This window comes from Trichosurus vulpecula, chromosome 1, assembly GCF_011100635.1.
Source record: "Trichosurus vulpecula isolate mTriVul1 chromosome 1, mTriVul1.pri, whole genome shotgun sequence".
NCBI lineage: Eukaryota > Metazoa > Chordata > Mammalia > Diprotodontia > Phalangeridae > Trichosurus > Trichosurus vulpecula.
This window is the reverse complement of record NC_050573.1, coordinates 530555826-530574864: the sequence shown is the minus strand read 5'-3', so window position 1 is coordinate 530574864 and position 19039 is coordinate 530555826. Positions and strand designations below refer to the sequence as shown.

Genomic DNA, 19039 nt, shown 5'->3' with positions numbered 1-19039 from the left:
TGTACACTCTCTAGTGTCCTTTCTAGCACGGAGTGCTTAGAACTAAACCAGATGTGCCAGATATGGCCTAACCAAGACAAAGGACAGTAGGGCCGATTATCCCATGTTCCTGGAAACTGAGCTTCTCTTAAGCATTCTGGCATTGACTAATATTTTCATTTGAATGTTCTAGAAGAGATATCAAACTCATATAGAAAGGAATCCCTGTGGACTGAATATTGACTTGGAAAACCACATATTAACATTATCAATGTTTTACTGTATTTTTATTTATTTTGTTAAACATTTCCCAATTACATTTTAATCTGGTTCAGGCTTCACCAGGAAGTGCTGCAGGCTGCTGACCCTCTGTGAGTTTGATACCTCTGGAGTCAAAGGCAAAGAAAAGGAAAAACCCTTTAAATTTTCAGGCTTCATTCACTGAGTGAGGAAGGCCACTTTGGACAGAAGCCTACCTCAGACCCCTGAAGTTACACCATGCATGATCATCTGTTTTGACTGTCGTGAAAGAGCAGCTCTAACTTTTGGACAACTGCATCCCTTTCTCACCCAGTCCAACCCTGCCCCACCCTTGTACTTAAGGCAGTAATTTTCAAATTTTATGCAATGATGGCCACTCTACCCCCCCCACTTTATTCTAAAAAAACTCTGGGAATAATCTTCTTAGTTCATATTTTATTCTAATCAAGAATTTATTATGATGTTTATAACAAGACACAAATAATTCTTCACTGTAAAAACAATGCAATGCACATTTATTAATAAAATCCTTTAAATTTCTCTCAAATTTGACCTCATTAGTACACCCCATATTAAATAATTTCTGGGCTGCGTTTATTATTATTTGGAGTGAATTCAGCAGATTAAGTGCGGTGGATATGGCATTGGGTCTGGAGTCAAAAACACTCATCTTCCAAATCTGGCCTTAGACATTAGCTCTCTGACCCTGGGTGAGTCACTTAATCCTGCTTGCCTCAGTTTCCCCATCTGTAAAATGAACTGGAGAAGGAAGTGGCAAACTACTCTACTAACTTTGCCAAGAAAACCCCAAATGGGGTCATGAAGAGTCAGACATGACTGAAAGTGACTGAACGATAGCACGTTTAGTCCAAGTTTAGTAAGTTGGCAAGTTTAGTAGTTTTTGCTGACAATCCCTCATCTCTAAAATGAGTGACATGACCTTAGATGATCTCCAAGGTCTCTTCCAGATCTAGACTTGTGATCCCATGGGCTCATGATCAATCACTTGATCAGTCAAGAAGCATTTATTAAGTGTCTGATTTGTGCCAGGCACTGTGCTAGGCACTAGGGGTACAGATACAAAGAGTAAAACAATGCTGGCTCTCAATGAGCTTACATTCTATCTGGAGGTCCTATGTCTTGGTTTTTCATTTAAAAAAAATAGATGTTTTCATTCTGGAGTTGTGCTCAAATTTATTCAATAATGTTAGGTAATGCTTCATGCTCCTCTTATCCCTATTCCAGAATCCCATTCCCTTCCTAGGCAGGGTATGTCCTGTAGTTTGGAAAACTCTGCTTTAATGAGAAAACAAGTGCTTGTGAGCATTGTGCCTGAAGACTCTGATTATCCCACAAGTCAGAAGATAATCTCAGGCCTAATGTTTGTGAAGTGCCAGGTTCAGTTCTGTTTAAGTCCACTGGATGGTCAGCTTTCAGGGAGAGGTCTGTGGGCATAGAGACTGGGATTTGGGCATGGTAAATCACAGTACTTTGTCTAGGTTTGTTTGTGTGTTGCCGTTATGTAGTCCTGCTTTACCAAATTTGGTTGAATTTTTTGAAGTCCTATGATAGTGCAGATTTGGATATACTTTGTTTGATCTTGGAATCTCAGTAGACTTGAATAAGTTCAACACAATGACATATCTTCTAGCCTCAAATAGCTTATAATCTTATTAGGGAGATGCAAGTATAGGATGGATATCTTACTTGATTTTTTTCTTTTTGTCTCATCTCTTATTGGAACATCTTTGCTGTTCTGGGCTGTGATGAAGGTAACTGGATTCCTGTACCAGAGCCACTGGAAAAGAGATATCGACTTTACTCTCAAGAATTAGAGGAGGGGACCCTAAATCGTCTACTTCTGCTCCACTCAGTGATGTTTAACTCCCTCAGGGTAAGGCTGGTTTACCTTCTTGTCTATCTGGCTCACTCTTAGAAAAGTCTGGGGCCATAGATGTTCATAGCTCTGGTAGTTCAGAGGATGGAGAGCTCAGCATGAACTAGCGAGGTTGGAGAAGACTTTGTAGGGGAAGAACTTGAAGGAGGGTCCTGCTCAGGTAGGGGCTGTCAGATTCTTCAGGACAAGGTAAGCTCCTTGAGAATAGAGACTGCCACATCTTTCTTTATATCCCCAGTGTTAAACAGAGCTCCTTGAACATAGTTGGGGCTCAATAAATGAAGGTTGAATTGGGAGGCAACATGACATAGTACAATGGGGAGTGTTGATCTTGGAGTCATGGGACTTCAATTCATTTCCAAGCTCTTTCACTTGCTACCTTTGTGACTTTGGACAAGTCTTTTCACCTCTCTGGGCTTTAAGTGCCTGTAAAATTAGGGATTTGGACAAGAAGACCTCTGAAGGCCCTTCTAACTTTAGAACTATTATAGTAACCTCTGAAGTCCCTTCCAAGGAGGACAGTGGGAAGTTTGCCGGACTTAGAGTCAGAGGACCTGGGTTCAGATTATGCCTCTGATGCTTATTCTGTGTGGTGTAGGGCAAATCACCTAACATCTTTTGGGCCTCATTTTCATAATTTGTAAACTGTGAGGTTGGGCTTGGACTCTCTAAGGTGCCTTCTAGCTCTTTCTGATGACTTTACAAGCTGGGTTCTTTATAGTGGTAGGGCTTTATTTTGGTGCAGAGGAAAGTGAGGAAACAGCATGGATAAAAGCTTAGAAGTAGGACTGGGCCTGGTGTCTTTGGGAACTATGAGACCAACATGACTAGTGGGAGTTTCCCATTCCATTAAATTAGTCAATCAACAAGCATTTATTTAATTCCAACTACATGCTAGATGCCGGGGATACAAATATAAAGAAGGAGACAATCTCTATCCTTGAGGAACTTAACATGAGAATATTAACACTTGTAAGAATATTTAGAATAAATACATAGCACTTTCTCTGGGGTGACTTCCCCAACTCCTAATCCTATTGGTGGGTCAGATCCCTAGAAGCCACCAACTACTCCTCCAGCACTTCAGAGTACTTGGAGTACCCTTGAGGGACTGGGTTTCTAGTAAAGTCATACATGAGCCCCCACTGTTGTATTTCCTTTTAATGATCATCCAGCAGCCTCAATAAGCTTTTGGCAAAGGTATTAATAAGATAGTATAGTTATGAAAGTTGGTACAATACCTTTTCCTCCCAAAGCCTAGGGCACACTCTCCCACAAGTTCATACAGTCCAGCAGTAGAGTGGGCTGAAGCTTGGAGTACAATGATAACCAGGCACATGTGTATAAAACACTGTGATAAAGGGGTAACACAACTCCTGATTGCTGAAAGTCCTTTTCTTCCTTCATAGAATGCTAGCGAAGTTCTCCTTAAGTTAGCTGTCTTCTGGACTCTGAGAGTTGGTGCCTTTCTAGAGTCCACAACCAGCACTTCTCTCCGGTGCAAGGGATCATACTGCTTCTTCCTTAGGGCAGCTATGTTTCTGTATCCATGTTTGTCCTTGGTGTGTCCTCTAGATGAATTATTGGCTAATGGTCCAGTCTCTCTACATGGTCATTGGGTGGAAAGGAGAGAGAGAGAGAGAGAGAGAGAGAGAGAGAGAGAGAGAGAGAGAGAGAGAGAGAGAGAGAATGAATGCTAGCTCTCCTTTCTGCAAGAGCAATTTCCTCTCAGGTTCTTGACTGGAATTCCATAATGGTTCATAGATAGATAGAATTGGGCTATTTGCTGGATTATGTGCAGATGATCTCTTAGATCCCCTCCAGCTCTAAATCTAAGCTGCTTCATTAGATCTTAAGCTCCTTGAGGGCAGGAGCTTTCTTTTGCCTCTTTTTAGTATCCCTATTGCTGGGCCATCTCCAATTGTCCTGATCTAAATCTGGCCACTCTACCCAGATGACTCTGGAGAAGAAAATAAGGCTGGTGACTTTGCACAGTCCTCCCGCACTTAAATCCAGTTCACTTGCAAGTCATGGCATCATCTTCCTGATGTCATGGTGCTCTTCAAGAATGAAGGACAAACCACAACCACAAACAACCATTAGACTCGTCTGATGCTTGTGAATTCACCACTGGACTAAGTGTTCTTTTTGTCTGTAGCCTAAGATGTTTCCCGGGTGGCACCATATGCCATTGTCTAATGGCCCAAAGTCTTATGAGCCTTTTAATTTGATTAAGAGTTGGTCCATGCATTGTGATGAGATTTAGGAAAATTCCTTAATGCCTAATTTACTCTGCTTATTGATTGATACTAATTAAGGTTTCTGTGCCTTCTGTAATTTCATTAATAAGGGTGTCTGTGGAAACATTCACCCTTACAAATATACATAGAATGAATACAAAATAAATAGAAGAGAGTTAAATACAAGGTAGCTGGGGGAGGAAGGACACCAACCTTTAGAGGATTGGGAAAATCCCCATGTAGTGATAGTAATGCTTAAGCCTTGTCTTGAAGGAAGACAGGGATTCTAAAAGGTGGAAGCAAGGAAAGGATAGACATCAGGCATGAGAGATGGCCGATGAAAAGGCACAGAGATAGGAGATGAAATGATGGGTGTGAGAAAAACAAAAGAGACCAGTTTGGTTGACTCATAGAGTGCAGGGAGTAGTATAAAAGAAGTGTAAAAGATAGGTTGGGGCCAGATTGTGAAAGGAATATAGATATCTGCCTCCTCTCAATTTGTAGCTCTTATAGACTGTACCACTCACTTTATAATAGATTATATATATATTATTAAGTGACATAGCTTATGTTATTATTTAACCCTTATACTGTCTTTAAAATTTTAAAGTATTTCCATTGATCTCCACCTAGGCTGACCTTCAACTAACACCTTGTGGGCAAGGACTGTGCCATATGTCTTAAATTTCTTTGTTTCATTCACATTATCTAGTACATTGATAAGGTAGGATAGAATGGTTGATTCTATCCAATTTTAAATGACTGAAAGGAATCTGGAGGATCAGGTAGCCCAACCCCATAATTTTAGGATACAAAGAAACTAAGTCTCAGAGAAGTCAAGTGACCTGGTCTTCTGACTCCTGGTTTGGTGATCTTTCCATTGCACCAAGATAAGGATGGTGGATCAAAATAGGAAGATTCTTGGATTCCCAGAGCATCATAACAAGGAAGGGTAGCTATAAAGTTGGGTGACAAAGTCAGATTCCAAAAAAATCTCAACAGGCCAAACAAAATATAATGTAATTTATTAATAGAGATAAACTTAAGTCCTACACTTGGGTTAATTCGAGATGGAACAAACATGACTAGATAACCATTTGAGTAAAAAAGATCTGGGAACTTTAGCGAACTATTGGTTGAACTACAAAGTCAATTCAACTTAGCAGCTGAAAAAGCTGATGAAGTTTTAGTACTCTTTAAGAGAGGCATAGCATCTAAAACATAGGGGATGATGGTTTGTCCACATTTAGAGCACTATGTTCAGTTCCAGATAGACATTGGCAAGTTGGAGTGTATCCAGAGAAGGGCAACCTGGGAGTGACCTCAAGGCTGTACCATGTGAAGATCACTGGAAGAATGGAGAAATGTTTAACTTGAAGAGAAGATTTAGGGATATGTGTGTGTGGGAAACATGATATCTATCTTCAAATTTTTGAAGTGTTTTCTATTGGGAGAGGAGTAAGACTTGTGCCTGGCTTTAGGGGGCAAAAGGAAGGATAGAGGGAAGCTGCAGAGAGGCAGTTTAGTGCTGTTCAAAAGTGAATTAGGAGAGGGCAAGTAGGTGACCTAGTGGATAGAGCACCAGCCCTGGAGTCAGGAGGACCTGAGTTCAAATCTAGCCTTAGATACCTACTAGCTGTGTGACCCTGGGCAAGTCACTTAACCCTGATTACCTCCAACCGCCCCCCCCATACCCAAACAAACCAAAAACGTAGATTAGGCAATTTCAGGAGAGAATGGGCTCCTCTTCATTGGAGTTTTCAAGTGAAAGCTTGGTGACCACTTATTGGGTATCTATTAGAGGGGATTTGTGTTTTGGGCTGAATAAGATTTCCTTTGTGGAGAGTAGTTTACCTGACCACTGTGGTCTTCTGTGAATGGCAGTAGGATTTAATTGCCCAAGTAAATTGTCTAGTAATCATTTGCTTCTAAGTCTTGACAAAATAGATAACTTTTTTAATATCTCAAGTTTTTAAAAAAATAGTATTTTATTTTTTCCAATTACATGTAAAGAAAGTTTTCAACATTCGCTTTTATAAGATTTTGAGTTCCAAACTTTTTTCTCCCTCCTTCCCTTCCCTCCCTAAGACAGCAAGCATTTTGATATTAGGTTATACTTATAAAATCATATTAAACATACAAAGTAGGTAACTTATTTCCTCTGAGGTAGTTTTCTTTCTCCTTAAGCCCTGGGTTCACAAGGACTTGAGGAATTCCTGAACTTCTCTGAAAAGTTTGCTTTTGGAAAAAAACGGCGGTCAACAGACTTATTTCTGATCTTTGCTGGTGCAGAAGACTAATGGCTTCTGTAGGAGAAAAATGATTAATACTGCATTATTCGTTTTAGACACAAGCCTGCTAGAAATAATTTCAATTAACATTAATCTAATATCCAATCATTTTTTAGCTTAGAGAAAGATGTACAAATTGACATAGTCCTCTCAAGCTTGCAGATATGTTCCTCTGCCAAGAAAACTTGGGTAATATTTATAATGATCTTGTTAAAATACAATTTGGGGTCAATCTCTTAGAACAATAGTCATTATTCAGGTCCTTCTTTGACTGCTCCCCACAAATGTTCTCCTGGAACAGTGAAACAGACTGCCCTTAGATATGTCAGTAGCCCATTCACTTCAGAAAGGGGTGGGGGGAAGGCAATGATCTCAACCAGACTGGAGATATTCTTTGTTATTTCTACCCTTTGGGAATATAAATAGTTTATAGAAAATTTTTATTTCACTTATGAAAAAATGAATATTTTCCTAAGAAAGGCCTTTTGTTCTCTACCTATTACCTATACGTTTAAGGAGATGTCTGGAAAGGGGTTTTAGGCTAGAGAAATATTTGTATTTTAATATTTCTAGTTGAACTAAAGAGAAAGTTCTGAATGTACTTCCACATTGAATGTCTTTTAATGATAGCTTAGCGTCCCCAGTGACAGTAGCTGTCACTTTCCGTGACTGGTGTCTACTAAAACTGAAACCAGATTTTAAGTATGAATTTTACACTTTTTTGGGTCATTCTTAGTACAAATGGACCCTAGATTTATTACAATCACTCACTTATTTTTTGTTTTAACTTGTAGTATGTGGAAAAATCCCTGAATTTGGAGTTAGAGAAGGGGGGTGGGGAGAGCAATGAAGGGAAAAAGTATTTCTATAACGCCACTGTCCTGACCTATATGGTACCACCGGACCCAGATGGCTCTGGAGGAGAAAGTGAGGCTGGTGACTTTGTACAGCCCTCCCTCACTTAAACCCAATTCTTTTGCATGTCATGGCATCACCTCCCTGATGTCATGGTCCTCTTTGAGAACAAAGGACAAACAACAACAGTAACAACTAAATGCCAGGCACTGTGCTAAGCACTTTACAAATATTATCTCATTTGTTCCTTACAAAAACCATGGGAGGTAGGTACTATTATTATCCCCATTTTACAGTTGAGGAAACTGAGGCAAACAGAAGTTAAGTGATTTGCCCAGGGTCACATAGCTAGTAGGTGTCTGAGGCAAAATTCGAATTTAGAACTTCCTGATTTTAGGTCCAGCAATCTATGTACTGCACCTTAGATATGTCAATGATCACTTCAGAAGGTAGGGCAGGCAATGATCTTAACAAGATTGGAGGTATTCTTTGTTATTTCCACCCTTTGCCTAAGAAAGAGCTTCTGTGCTCTATTACCTACCCTTCTAACTGGGTTTGAATCTACTTTCTACAGGTGTAGCCTGGGCAAATCACTTCTGCTCCCAGGGTCTCATTTTCTTTATCTGTAAAATGAGGGGGTTGAACTAGTTGCCTTTTCAGGGCCCTTCCAGCTCCAAAATACATTACAGTATGGAATTTCTGTGATATTAGGTGACATTTAACACTCTTCATCTCTTAATCTTATAATCCTGTAATGCTGATAGAGGCAAATAGAAAGCTTTTATCTCAATTAAGGGCATATCAGATACTTCTATGGATAGTGACTTCCTAAGTGATGAATCGATGAGTAAGTCTTAATGTAGGCTTCGGAAGGTTCAGCTAGTTGGCACAGTGGATAGAGTGCCAGGAAGTACTGGAGTCAGGAATTTGAATTCAAATATGACCTCAGACACTTACTAGCATTGTGACCCTGGGCAAGTCATTTATCCCTGTTTGTCTCAGTTTCCTTACCCGTAAAATGAGCTGGAGAAGGAAATGTCAAAACACTCCAGTAGCTTTGCCAAGAAGACCCCAAAAGGGGTCATGAGGAGTTGGACATGACTGAAAAACAATGAAACAACAGGAAGGTTCGGCGTACCAAGGGCTGGTACGAGGAAATTTGGAATGTAATAACATGACAAGATCAGACAGCAAGGCAGTGAAGCGAGTCAGCTTTATTGAAGAGACATCCTTACAATGTAAAGGGCACCTTCCTTCAGGGAGGAAGGTGGAAATAGGCCAATTCCAGGTGTAATTATATACTTTGTTGGGTCTCTAAAGGGAATGAATAGGTCACCCAAACCAGTGAAGTCTGGTGGGTTTTCACAGGGTTCTTATCTGAGTCAGGCAGGACCAGGCATTGGGGGAAGGGAGCCAGGAGTCTTAATTAGGACACTGGTGCTGATTCATGCTAGTGGGGGGAGGGAAGACTCTTGGGGAATTGTTAGCTAGTCGATATTCAAACTCCCCATTTGATTTGTGGCCTTTGGACCATTTCTGCTGGACTCACTCTTACGCAATGACTCAAGGATTTTGAGCTTTCTCAGGGCTTTAAATTTAGTGAGTCAGGAAGGCTATTTGGGTTATTATAGGGTTATACACTGAAAAGGCTATTGATCCCAAGGACATGCTTTATAAGAAGCTCCACACTGGGGCAAGGCTCAGAAAGCCTCCTTTAACAAAGGGCACTCCATGAACCAGTGCCTTCTCATATGGTGTGCAAAATGGAGGAGCTGGGGAAATGGATAATCTGTGAAAGTCCCAGCTGATTTAACCCCTTCTGCTAAGCATCTCTTCTTTCCCTCAGTGGCCAGATAAAGCTCAGCTGAAAACAAGCTGTAAACCTTAATGAGGGAGCTGTTCAGTAGGTTGATTTCCAAAGGTGCTTCATTAGGCTGGTAGGACTTCCTCAAAAGGTCCTCAGGGAGTTATTTGAACTAAATAGTCCATGCTGTGTCCGCACTTGATCTTACCCAGCTCTCTTTCTTTGTGGTCCCAGGATGGTTCTGTTCTGAATATAGCTCAACAGATGGAGCTGCATAAAGAGGATACCAACAGAGACCAGCTTGACAATAGGAAAGATCTTCCTTGGGGAGCAAAGTTTGAACTTCCACCTATCGTTATAGAGCCAGACAGGTAATGGAGAGATTGCCATCATTTCCTTTTTCTAGGACCATGGCCCAGGAGGAGTATCCAAGGATAATTCCTTTCTTGGGTTCTATTTTTAATATTAAGGGATTTCTCTTAAGCCCAGAATATTTTTTTCTTTTAAATGTTAATTATACTCACAGATGCCAATTGAGTTATTTTTACCAATCTCAAAGCTATTCAATTTCTTTATCTAGAACAGGGGTTTTCAACCTGGGGTCCATGAACTTGCTTTTTAAAAATATTTTGATAACTTTATTTTAATATAATTGGTTTCCTTTGTAATCCTATGTATTTTATGCCTTTAAAAATATTCTGAGAAGGGGTCCATAGACTTCAGTAGACTGACAAAGGAGCTCATGACACAAAAAGGATTGAGAATTCCTAATTTAAAGGGTCAGCAAAGCACTTACTTTAGTATTACCTTTTTTTTTTTTAGATTAGCTGCAAAGTATCTTGACCAGTGTCTAAATCATAGGCTCACCAGTAGACTAGACTTCAGATAAACTAATTGCTAAAACACATGATCATGTTTAAAGCAGTAAGAGATGTGACTCCCAGTTATAGCCAGAAACATTACTGGGAATTATGGCACCCTGGGCAAACCCTGGAAGGAGTTAGGGGCAGGAAGCAGAGATTCTAAGACAAACTGAGGTCAGTGAGCACTATTTTTATTGCTGATCCTGGAAACACTTCACAGTGTTGATTCCCAGGCCAGACAGTGGAAAAGCAGTCCATGACCTGGCCGGATCTGAGTCTTTCTGGATATTAACATTTTTTTGTTAGGAAAAATCTCTCTTTACTGTGATGATTTATTAATATATATCATATATCAATCACTTAATTTAACCCTGTGAAGATCTTTACAGACACAAAGTATAAAGTTTTGCCTTGACAATAAGTGGCTCAAGAAGTGGACATTAACATTCTTAAGGAGGTCACCATATCATCATTATCTGCTCCAGCAGGATCAATTTTTAGGGAAAGATGTTCAAATTGAGTAGAGTGGGAACAGGGTCAGCTAGGTGGATAGAGTGCCCAGCCCGAAGTCAGGAAGCTGCATTTTTCTGCGTTCAAATTTGGCCTCAGACACTTATTAGCTGTGTGACCCTGGGCAAGTCACTTAACCCTGTTTGCCTCGGTTTCCCCATCTGTAAAATGAGCTGGAGAAGGAAATGGCAAACTAGTATCTTTGCCAAGAAAACCCCAAATGGGGTCATGAAGAGTTGGACGTGACTGAATAACAACAAAAAGAGTGGGAACAGATGACGCAGAGGAAAATGTTGGCATGGGACCACAGCAGAAATAAGAATAATGATACATTGTATTTGTGGATAGCTACTGCGCAGTTGTCAAAGTGCTTTTGTACGTATTATTTCATTGCGTACTATTCATGAGGTTGTGCTGTAAGACTAGAGTGACAGTTTAATTGTTGAATGTTACGAGCGGTCTTCAGTGACCGTCTTTAAATTCTTTCTACAGTCAATGTTTGTAATCCCAGATGGATGGGTCTGCCTAGACTATTGTAACAGTTTCCTAACTGATCCCATTGTCCTCCTCTCCAGTCTATTTCTTACACTGATGCTAAGTGATTTTCCTAAAACTTAAGTCCGAACAAGTCCATCCCGCTACCCAAGAAACTTCCTGTTACCTCTAGGATCTGGTCCTCTGTTTCCGCATTTAAAGCCCTTCATAACCAGGCTCCACGACCTACTTTTCATCCTTGTTTTACAATAGTCCCTTTCCCACATTCTACATTCCACATTTCAGCCAAACTGGCCCTTCTGATACTCATTCTCATAGATGACCCTCTCATCTCGATTACTTTGTACTGGCTGTCTCCCCCACCCTCAACCTGCCCCACCCCCTCCTTTCTGGGAGTGCACTTCTTTCTCACCTCTGTCTCTTAGAATGCCAACTTTCCTTCAAAACTTAGCTCAAGCTGAGCTTTTTACATAAAGCCCTCCCTGACCCACAGTCCCTCACTTACTAATCTCTTTTCCCATTATTTTGTATATATTTTATATATAAGTATATGCACAGGTTGTCACCCTTACATAGAATGTAAGTTTCTCGAAGGCAGGGACTATTTCCTTTCTATCTTTGTATCCCTTGGGCCTAGCATAGTGCCCAGTATATAGTAGGTGCTTAATAAATGCTTGTTGATTGATATCTATTTCTCCCTTCCTTTCCTTTGATAACAAGCATCTCCCTGGACATGTAGTTTGACTTCTGCTTATCTGTGTTTTTGTGCTTCCAGTGAAGGTTACAAGTCATCAAAAGTCACTCCATCTAAAAAACCAGGAAAGAGAGATTCTCTTCTCACTCCGACTTCGTTCCGCCTCCTGATAACTCCTCCAGTTCATGAGGTTAGTATATCTATCACAGTCTCTTCATGAACCTCCCTGTAGGTCACTCCACTCTTGGAAGTCTAGACAGGGTCACGTTTAGGAGCAGTGGAACAGAGTGAGAAAGGGGTTCTTTGAAAGGAGACTCTTACCAGCCCTTTTGATAAATTGTAGCCAGAAATGCATATAGCAGGTAGCCTGTTTGGTGGTTTGCTGCTATTCTACTCCCAGGGAAAGATGAAGTAATATTTTAATATTTAATAATTCATTTAATCATGAAGTAATATTTTCCCATGAAATAGAATAGCATCAAACCACCAGAGCATTCTGGCCAAATAGAATAATACAGTGTCATAGACTAAGACAGGGTAGAAAGCTGTTATGATTTTAGTGGCTTGAGGAAGATGCTGATCTTTCAAATTACTTTTTTCCAAGGGCAAAGCCTTTTTATAGGATCATAGATTCAGAGTTGGGAAGGACCTTAGAGGTCGTCTAGTCCAACCTTTTCATTTTACAGGTGAGGAAACTGAAGAGGTTAATTGACTTGCTAATGATCATGGTGGGGCAGCTAGGTGGTGCAGGGGATAGAGCATCAGGCTTAAAGTCAGGAAGATTTGAGCTGTGTGACCCTTATTTGCCTCAGTTTCTCATCTGTAAAATAGGAGCATAGTGGAGAAAGAAATGGCAAGCCATTCTAGTATCTTTGCCAAGAAAACCCCCTGGACAAAAGTCCGTGGGGTCATATGGAGTCAGACACAACTGAACAACAACAAAAATGAGCATGTAGAGAGCAAATAGCAGAGCTGGGATTGTATATCCAAGTCCTTTAGTTGCTATCTAGAGAGGGAGGTGACTTGATCAAGGTTAAAAAAAAATTAGTTAAGCATAAAGGCAGGATTCGAACTCAGGTCTGTTGACTCTAACGCTACCATTTTCTCCATTATACCACAGTGATTTTACTCCAGAGCGAGACATCCCTCTGGGAGTTGGTATATGATTTAAATTCACAGTGATGGGCAAATGACTGCTCCTAGCTTTTTGTTAGAGGGATGGGTCTTTAATAGGGGTGAAAATCACAAGAAGGGGGTATGAATTATCTGCCCCAAGAGAAGGTAAGCTCCTTGAGGGCCTGGATAGTTTGTCTTTTGTCTTGCATCCTTAGTGTCTAGCATATTGAGTAATATGTAATAAATGCATGTTGACTGAGTGAGTGAGCAATGATAGGAGGCCGACAAAAGTGAAGGCAAATGACCGACTTCACGTTTGCGGATAGTGATAGAACTTGAAAGCCAGCCAACGATCCATGTGGTTTTTACAGTCGAGGAATTTTTACATTTTAGTAAACATTGGAGTCACGGGGTAGACTGAGGACCAGGTAAAGTATCAGTTTGGAGGGAGAGAAGCAACTATTTGTGTGCAAACGAATCACCCTAAACTAAAATGGGTGATAGACCTTACACTGCATAGTTCAAGGTATTGGGGTGGTTAGGCTGTGAAGGAAATCCGCTGCATGTTCCCATAATTCCTTGAGGCATCTAGTTTGCAGAGGCCTAGAGTTAGGAGGACCTGAGTTCAAATCCTATCTCACTTACTAGCTCTATGTGACCCCAGGCAAGTCGCTTAACCTCTGTCAGCCTCCTTTCTTTGACTGTAAAAAGAGGATCATGATAGCACTTATCTCCCAGGATTCTTGCTGGATCAAATGAGGTAATGTTTTTAAAGTGCTTAGCACAGGGCCTGGCAAATAGTAGGCGCTTGACAAATGATTTATTCCTTTGTTCCCTTCCCCTTGAGAGCTTAAGTTTAATTTGGGTGAAGGGATGCTATGTCCTCTGAATGGCCCTTATTCAATCACTAAGGATCTAGGTGGAGCCATGGATAGAGCACTGGCTCTGGAGTCAGGAGGACCTGAGTTCAAATATGGCCGCAGACACATACCCGGGCAAGTCACTTCACCCTGTTTGCCTCAGTTTCCACATCTGTAAAATGAGCTAGAGAAGGGAACGGCAAACTGCTCTGGTATCTTTGTCAAGAAAACCCCACATGGGGTCACAGAGAGTTGGATATGACTGAAACAACTCAACCACAGCAAAAATAGCCACTTAGATAAGCATAGTGAAGAGAGAGTTAGTGTTTAAACAAGATGGAACCTGGTTCAAGTCCCACCACTGACACATATTGGCTATATGACTTTGATCAAGTCACTTAACCTCAGTGTTCTAGGCAATTTTCTAAGACGAATAGAAAAGATGCCAACCTACATTGATAGGAGGATCATAGGTCCATAGACCCTCAAGGGGTCTGTGGATAGATTTCAGAGGGTCCATGGATTTAGATGGAAAAAAATACATCTCTATTTTCATTAATTTTTTGTTTTCTTTGTAATCCTATTTATTTTATTTTATATATTTAAAAAGATTCTTCTGCAAAAGGGTCTATAGGTTTCACCAGACTGCCCAAGGGGGTTCATAAACACAGAAAAGCTTAAGAATCCCTGCTCCAGAATCGCAGATTTGGAATAAGTTAGAGCTAGGAAGAAGCTTAGGGATCATTTAGTTCAACTCCATCATTTTACAGTGAAGAAACTGGGGTCTCTCCAGGGGTGGGAAGTGACCTGTCCAGAGTTGCTTATTAGTCAAAACAATGCAGGGCTGTTTGGTAATTCTCCTGTGGTGATTTTTTCCAGAAACCTAATTCTCTCAGCATGAAAAAGATGGTCTCCAAGTTATGTTCTCCCACCAGTCTGGATTTAAACATGAAAAAATTGGGTGAGGATGTACCTGCCACCTCACTGAGTGCAGAGGCCTTGAAAGAGATAGCAGTGAGTACAAAGAGCATCTCTCTCATTGCGGCCAGCAGGCGCTCCAAGACCCACGACCAAGAAGGAGGAAGCAGCCTTTCCACGATGCATTTGCTTGACGAGGGGGCATCAGAACCAAAGTACTGGAAGCCTAATCTGACTCCTGACCTGACAGAGTCTCAGAGGAAAGCTCAGACTGACAGGAAGCAATTGCATTCTAGTCCTAGGAGGGGAAGACAGAGACACAGCTCCCTGGAGCGCAGAGCCAGGAAGAAAAGATCCCCCTCCTGTATAAGAAATGCTCAAATGGTAAGTAAGCGTTAAATGGCTGCATTTAGTACCCGAGTGAACCTGAGATATGGGTCCTTATTTTACAGAGGAGGGAACTGATGTCCAAAGAGTGGGGAGACAGAGTGGGCCTAGAACCTAGGCCTTTTAATTTCCAAGCCAGTGATCTTTTTGTGCTCACCCTACAGATTTCCATTTCTATAGCGCTCTAAGGTTTACAAAGTACCTTCTTCGTAATAAACCTAGAGATGGGTCATGATAGAGTGTGAGGCAGCCGTAGGAACAGTGAAAAGAATGAACTTGGGATCCAAGGACCTGAGTTCAAATCCTGCCTGCCTGGACTAGTCACAACCTCTCTGGGCCTCAGTTTCCTCATCTATGAAGGATGAACAACAATAAAATTACGCTAAGACTTTTGAGACATCCTGTATTTAATAGCTGTATGTGGTTATTCATTTGTTGAATTGTTCCTGACTCTTTGTGACCCTGGATGGGGTTTTCTTGGCAAATATACTGAACTGGTTTGCCATTTCCTTCTTCAGTGTATTAAGGCAAACAGAAGTTTAGTGATTTGCCAGCTAGTGAGTGTTGGAGGCTGGATTTGAACTCAGGTCTTCCCGACTTCAGGTCCAGCATCCTACCTGCTGAGCTATTTAGTTGCCTTTAATAGCTACATCACTGTTGTTGTGATCTTCTTGATCCCACTTGGGGTTTTCTTTGCAAACATACTGGAGTGGTTTACCATTTCCTTCTCCAGCTTATTTTACAGATGAGGAAACTGAGGCAAAAAGAGTGAAGTGACTTGCCCAGGGTCACACAGCTCGTAAGGGTCTGAGGCCAGATTTGAACTCAGGAAGTTGAGTCTTCCTGACTCCAGGCCTAGAGCACTACCTGCTGTGCCACCTAGCTTGCCCATAGATCTGTGGTTTAGGGTGTCAATTTTATACTGAACATTCATCTGTGGTTTGTTTTTCAAACTTCACAATTTTTTTTTTTACAAAAAGCAAGCCTTTGTAATGAAAGGATTTCCTATTAATACAGTTATTAATACAATTATAAACAGGATGTGATCCAATTGTATATATCCTGCTGTAAGCTCATGACTTGTGAACAGGAAGCCTGAGAAGTGGGGTGGTACTTAGTGCATCCCTTTGAAATACAATTGTTTCTGTTTAAAGGGACCTTCCCAAAACTATGTAATCATCGCTCATCATCAGCTTTTAACCCTATGCATCTCAATTTTGCATTCCTTGAACTGCACAAACCATAATACTTGTGAAATCACAAAGTGCTTCTTCAAAACGCTTTTGGGGAATAAATAATACCGTAGACTGGGGCAGCTGAGTAGCACTCAGCCTGGAGTCAGGAAGATTCTTCTTGCTGAGTTCAAATCTGGTTTTAGACATTTACTAGCTGTGTAACCCTAAACAACTCACTTTACCCTGTTTGCCTCAGTTTCCTCATCTGTAAAATGAGCTGGAGAAGGAAGTGCCAAAACATTCCAGTGTCTTTGCCAAGAAAACCCCAAATGGGGTCATGAAGAGTCAGACATGACTGAAAAATGACTAAACAACAAACATGGACTCATTATTTGGACTAAAAAGTTAAGTGGGGAAAATTGTTTTTACATGTAATTGGGGAAAATGTTGAATATTTTAAAAAGAAAAAAAAGTTATGAATACCATAATCTCCCTGGGTGTTTTCACTGAAGCCTCTTTGCTGAAAAGATAGAGCTGATTCATGCTGACTAAAATTTAGTAAATCTTGGTATGGGATGATTTGAAAGCCTTTTGTCTTCTTAAAGAACCCTGGATTCTGGAGCCAGTAACCTTGATTCAAACCTGGATCTGCTGCTGAATAGCTGTGTGAATGAACGGAGAAGTCACTTAATTTAAGTGTCAGTTTTCTCATTTTTAGGTAGGTAGGATTGAAATGTGAAGCTTTGTAAATATATAGAGAGGACTTGTGGTTGGCATGAGTAGATGTGATCTGTGATCTAGTCTGGCTCTCTGTACCTCCAAGGCAGTATTACATGTAAAATGAGGAAGTTAGAATACATGACCTCTAAGGTATCTTTCAGCTTTAAATCTATAAATCTCGTGCTGGCATTATCATCCTTAGTTAGAGATAAGAAGACAGAGGTCCAGCAACTTGCCTATGCCCAAACCTCAATGACGTATTAAAGATGGGGACTGAACGTCGGCTTCCGAACTCCAAGTCTAGCATTTTTACACTACACCAAGGTGCCCATAGAAATGTCATCGATGTACAGCTTAGATACTAAGTATGATAAGACAGGAAGGTCTATTCACCCCAAAATATAAGATGTCCAAAAAAATTATAGACTATTAGGAATATAGGCTGTTAGAGCTGGTAAGGATCTTACAAAGTATCTACTTTGACTCCTTCACTTTACAGATAGGGAAATTGAGCCATTGCATTTAAAAAAATTTATTTATTTTTAGTTTTTAACACATTGCATTTTTAAAATTTAATTTTTATTCATTTGAACTTAAATACAAAAAAGAACATTTCCATGTGTACAGCACAGCATAAAAAGAGAAAATAATGTAAAACCATGAATTTCCATTTCATATTTTACTTTTTTTTTTGGAAAAACTATGGAATAGCCAATGCATTTTTAAAATGCTAAATTTCATTAAGAATATATCATATAATGTTTGAATATAATTACAACAAAAGGGACAAACTTACTTAACAACAGTATCTGCCTAGGCAGGTGTTGCATTTGCAAAACATCTACTTTTGCAAAATGCCCAACCCTCTCCCCCTACTTCAATTTTACAAAATGTTTGCTTTAACTTAGAAAGACAAAGAAGACATTCTTTTATGAATTGTAGCAATTGACTTCCATTGTTATTGTAGGAAGGAAGAAAACATTTATTAAATGCCTACCATGTGCCAAGCACTTTACAAATATTAACTCATTCGATCCTGGGAAGTAGGTGATATTATTATCCTCATTTTTACAGTTAAGGGAACTGAGGCAGACAGAGGATGCCCATGATCACCTCTAGTAAGTGTGTGAGGCTGGATTTGAACTCAGCTCTTTCTGACTTCAGGGCCTGTGCTCTAGCTTCCATGCTATATCTATGACTCCATTAGAACTGTGGAGGCCAAAACTGGCTTAGAAAGCTTGAATAAAGGAGAGAAGCAAGTCCTGATCATATACATTATAATGAACATGGATGTGATGATTCCAGAAGTCCCACAAAAATTCTGTACATAGGATCCATTTGTACTGTAAGAGTCAGAAAAAGACTTTAATATGCTAACATTTTCATGTTAATAAAATGTAACCTCCTTTGGGGCAGGGATGGTTTCATTTTTGTTTATGCATCCCCAGCATACAGACCTGTATTGGGTACATAATGGGAACTTAATACATTCTTATTGACTGAATAGGGAGACTAGACCAACCAAGGAGAAAACAGAAATACCTAGGATCATAGATGTTTAGGGCTGGACATTGTGGGAGTTCTTTTTTTTTCCCCTAGAGAAAACATGGTGCCCCAGAGATTAACCAGGGAGAGAAGCTAAGGAAATTGAATGGATGGACCAGAGAGATTATTCATTCAGTAAGGTTACAGAAACTGACATGGTACCTGTATGGCAGTTTAGTGATTTTTGTACCTGGAAGGCTAGGGTTTTTTGTAGTTGTCCTAAAATGTCAACTTACAACCACTTGTTGTTCAGTTGTTTTAGTTGTGTCAATCTCTTCATGACTCCATTTGGGGTTTTCTTGGCAAAGATACTGGAGTGATTTGCCATTTCCTTCTCCAGTTCATTTTACAGATGAGGAAACTAAAGCAAGCAGGGTTAAGTGACTTGCCCAGGGTCACACAGCTAGTGAGTGTCTGAGGCCAAATATG

General features: G+C 40.4%; 1 protein-coding gene across 1 annotated transcript in view; it reads left to right on the top strand.

The window, feature by feature from the left end:
- LOC118834064 (kinesin-like protein KIF19) overlaps positions 1 to 19039 on the top strand; it is an 85546-nt gene that overhangs the window by 59995 nt on the left and 6512 nt on the right. The window contains exons 14-17 of the mRNA XM_036741508.1: positions 2013 to 2134; positions 9562 to 9698; positions 11971 to 12079; positions 14745 to 15167. Of these exons, the coding sequence (XP_036597403.1) occupies positions 2013 to 2134; positions 9562 to 9698; positions 11971 to 12079; positions 14745 to 15167 (791 nt within the window). The remainder of the gene's footprint in view (positions 1 to 2012; positions 2135 to 9561; positions 9699 to 11970; positions 12080 to 14744; positions 15168 to 19039) is intronic.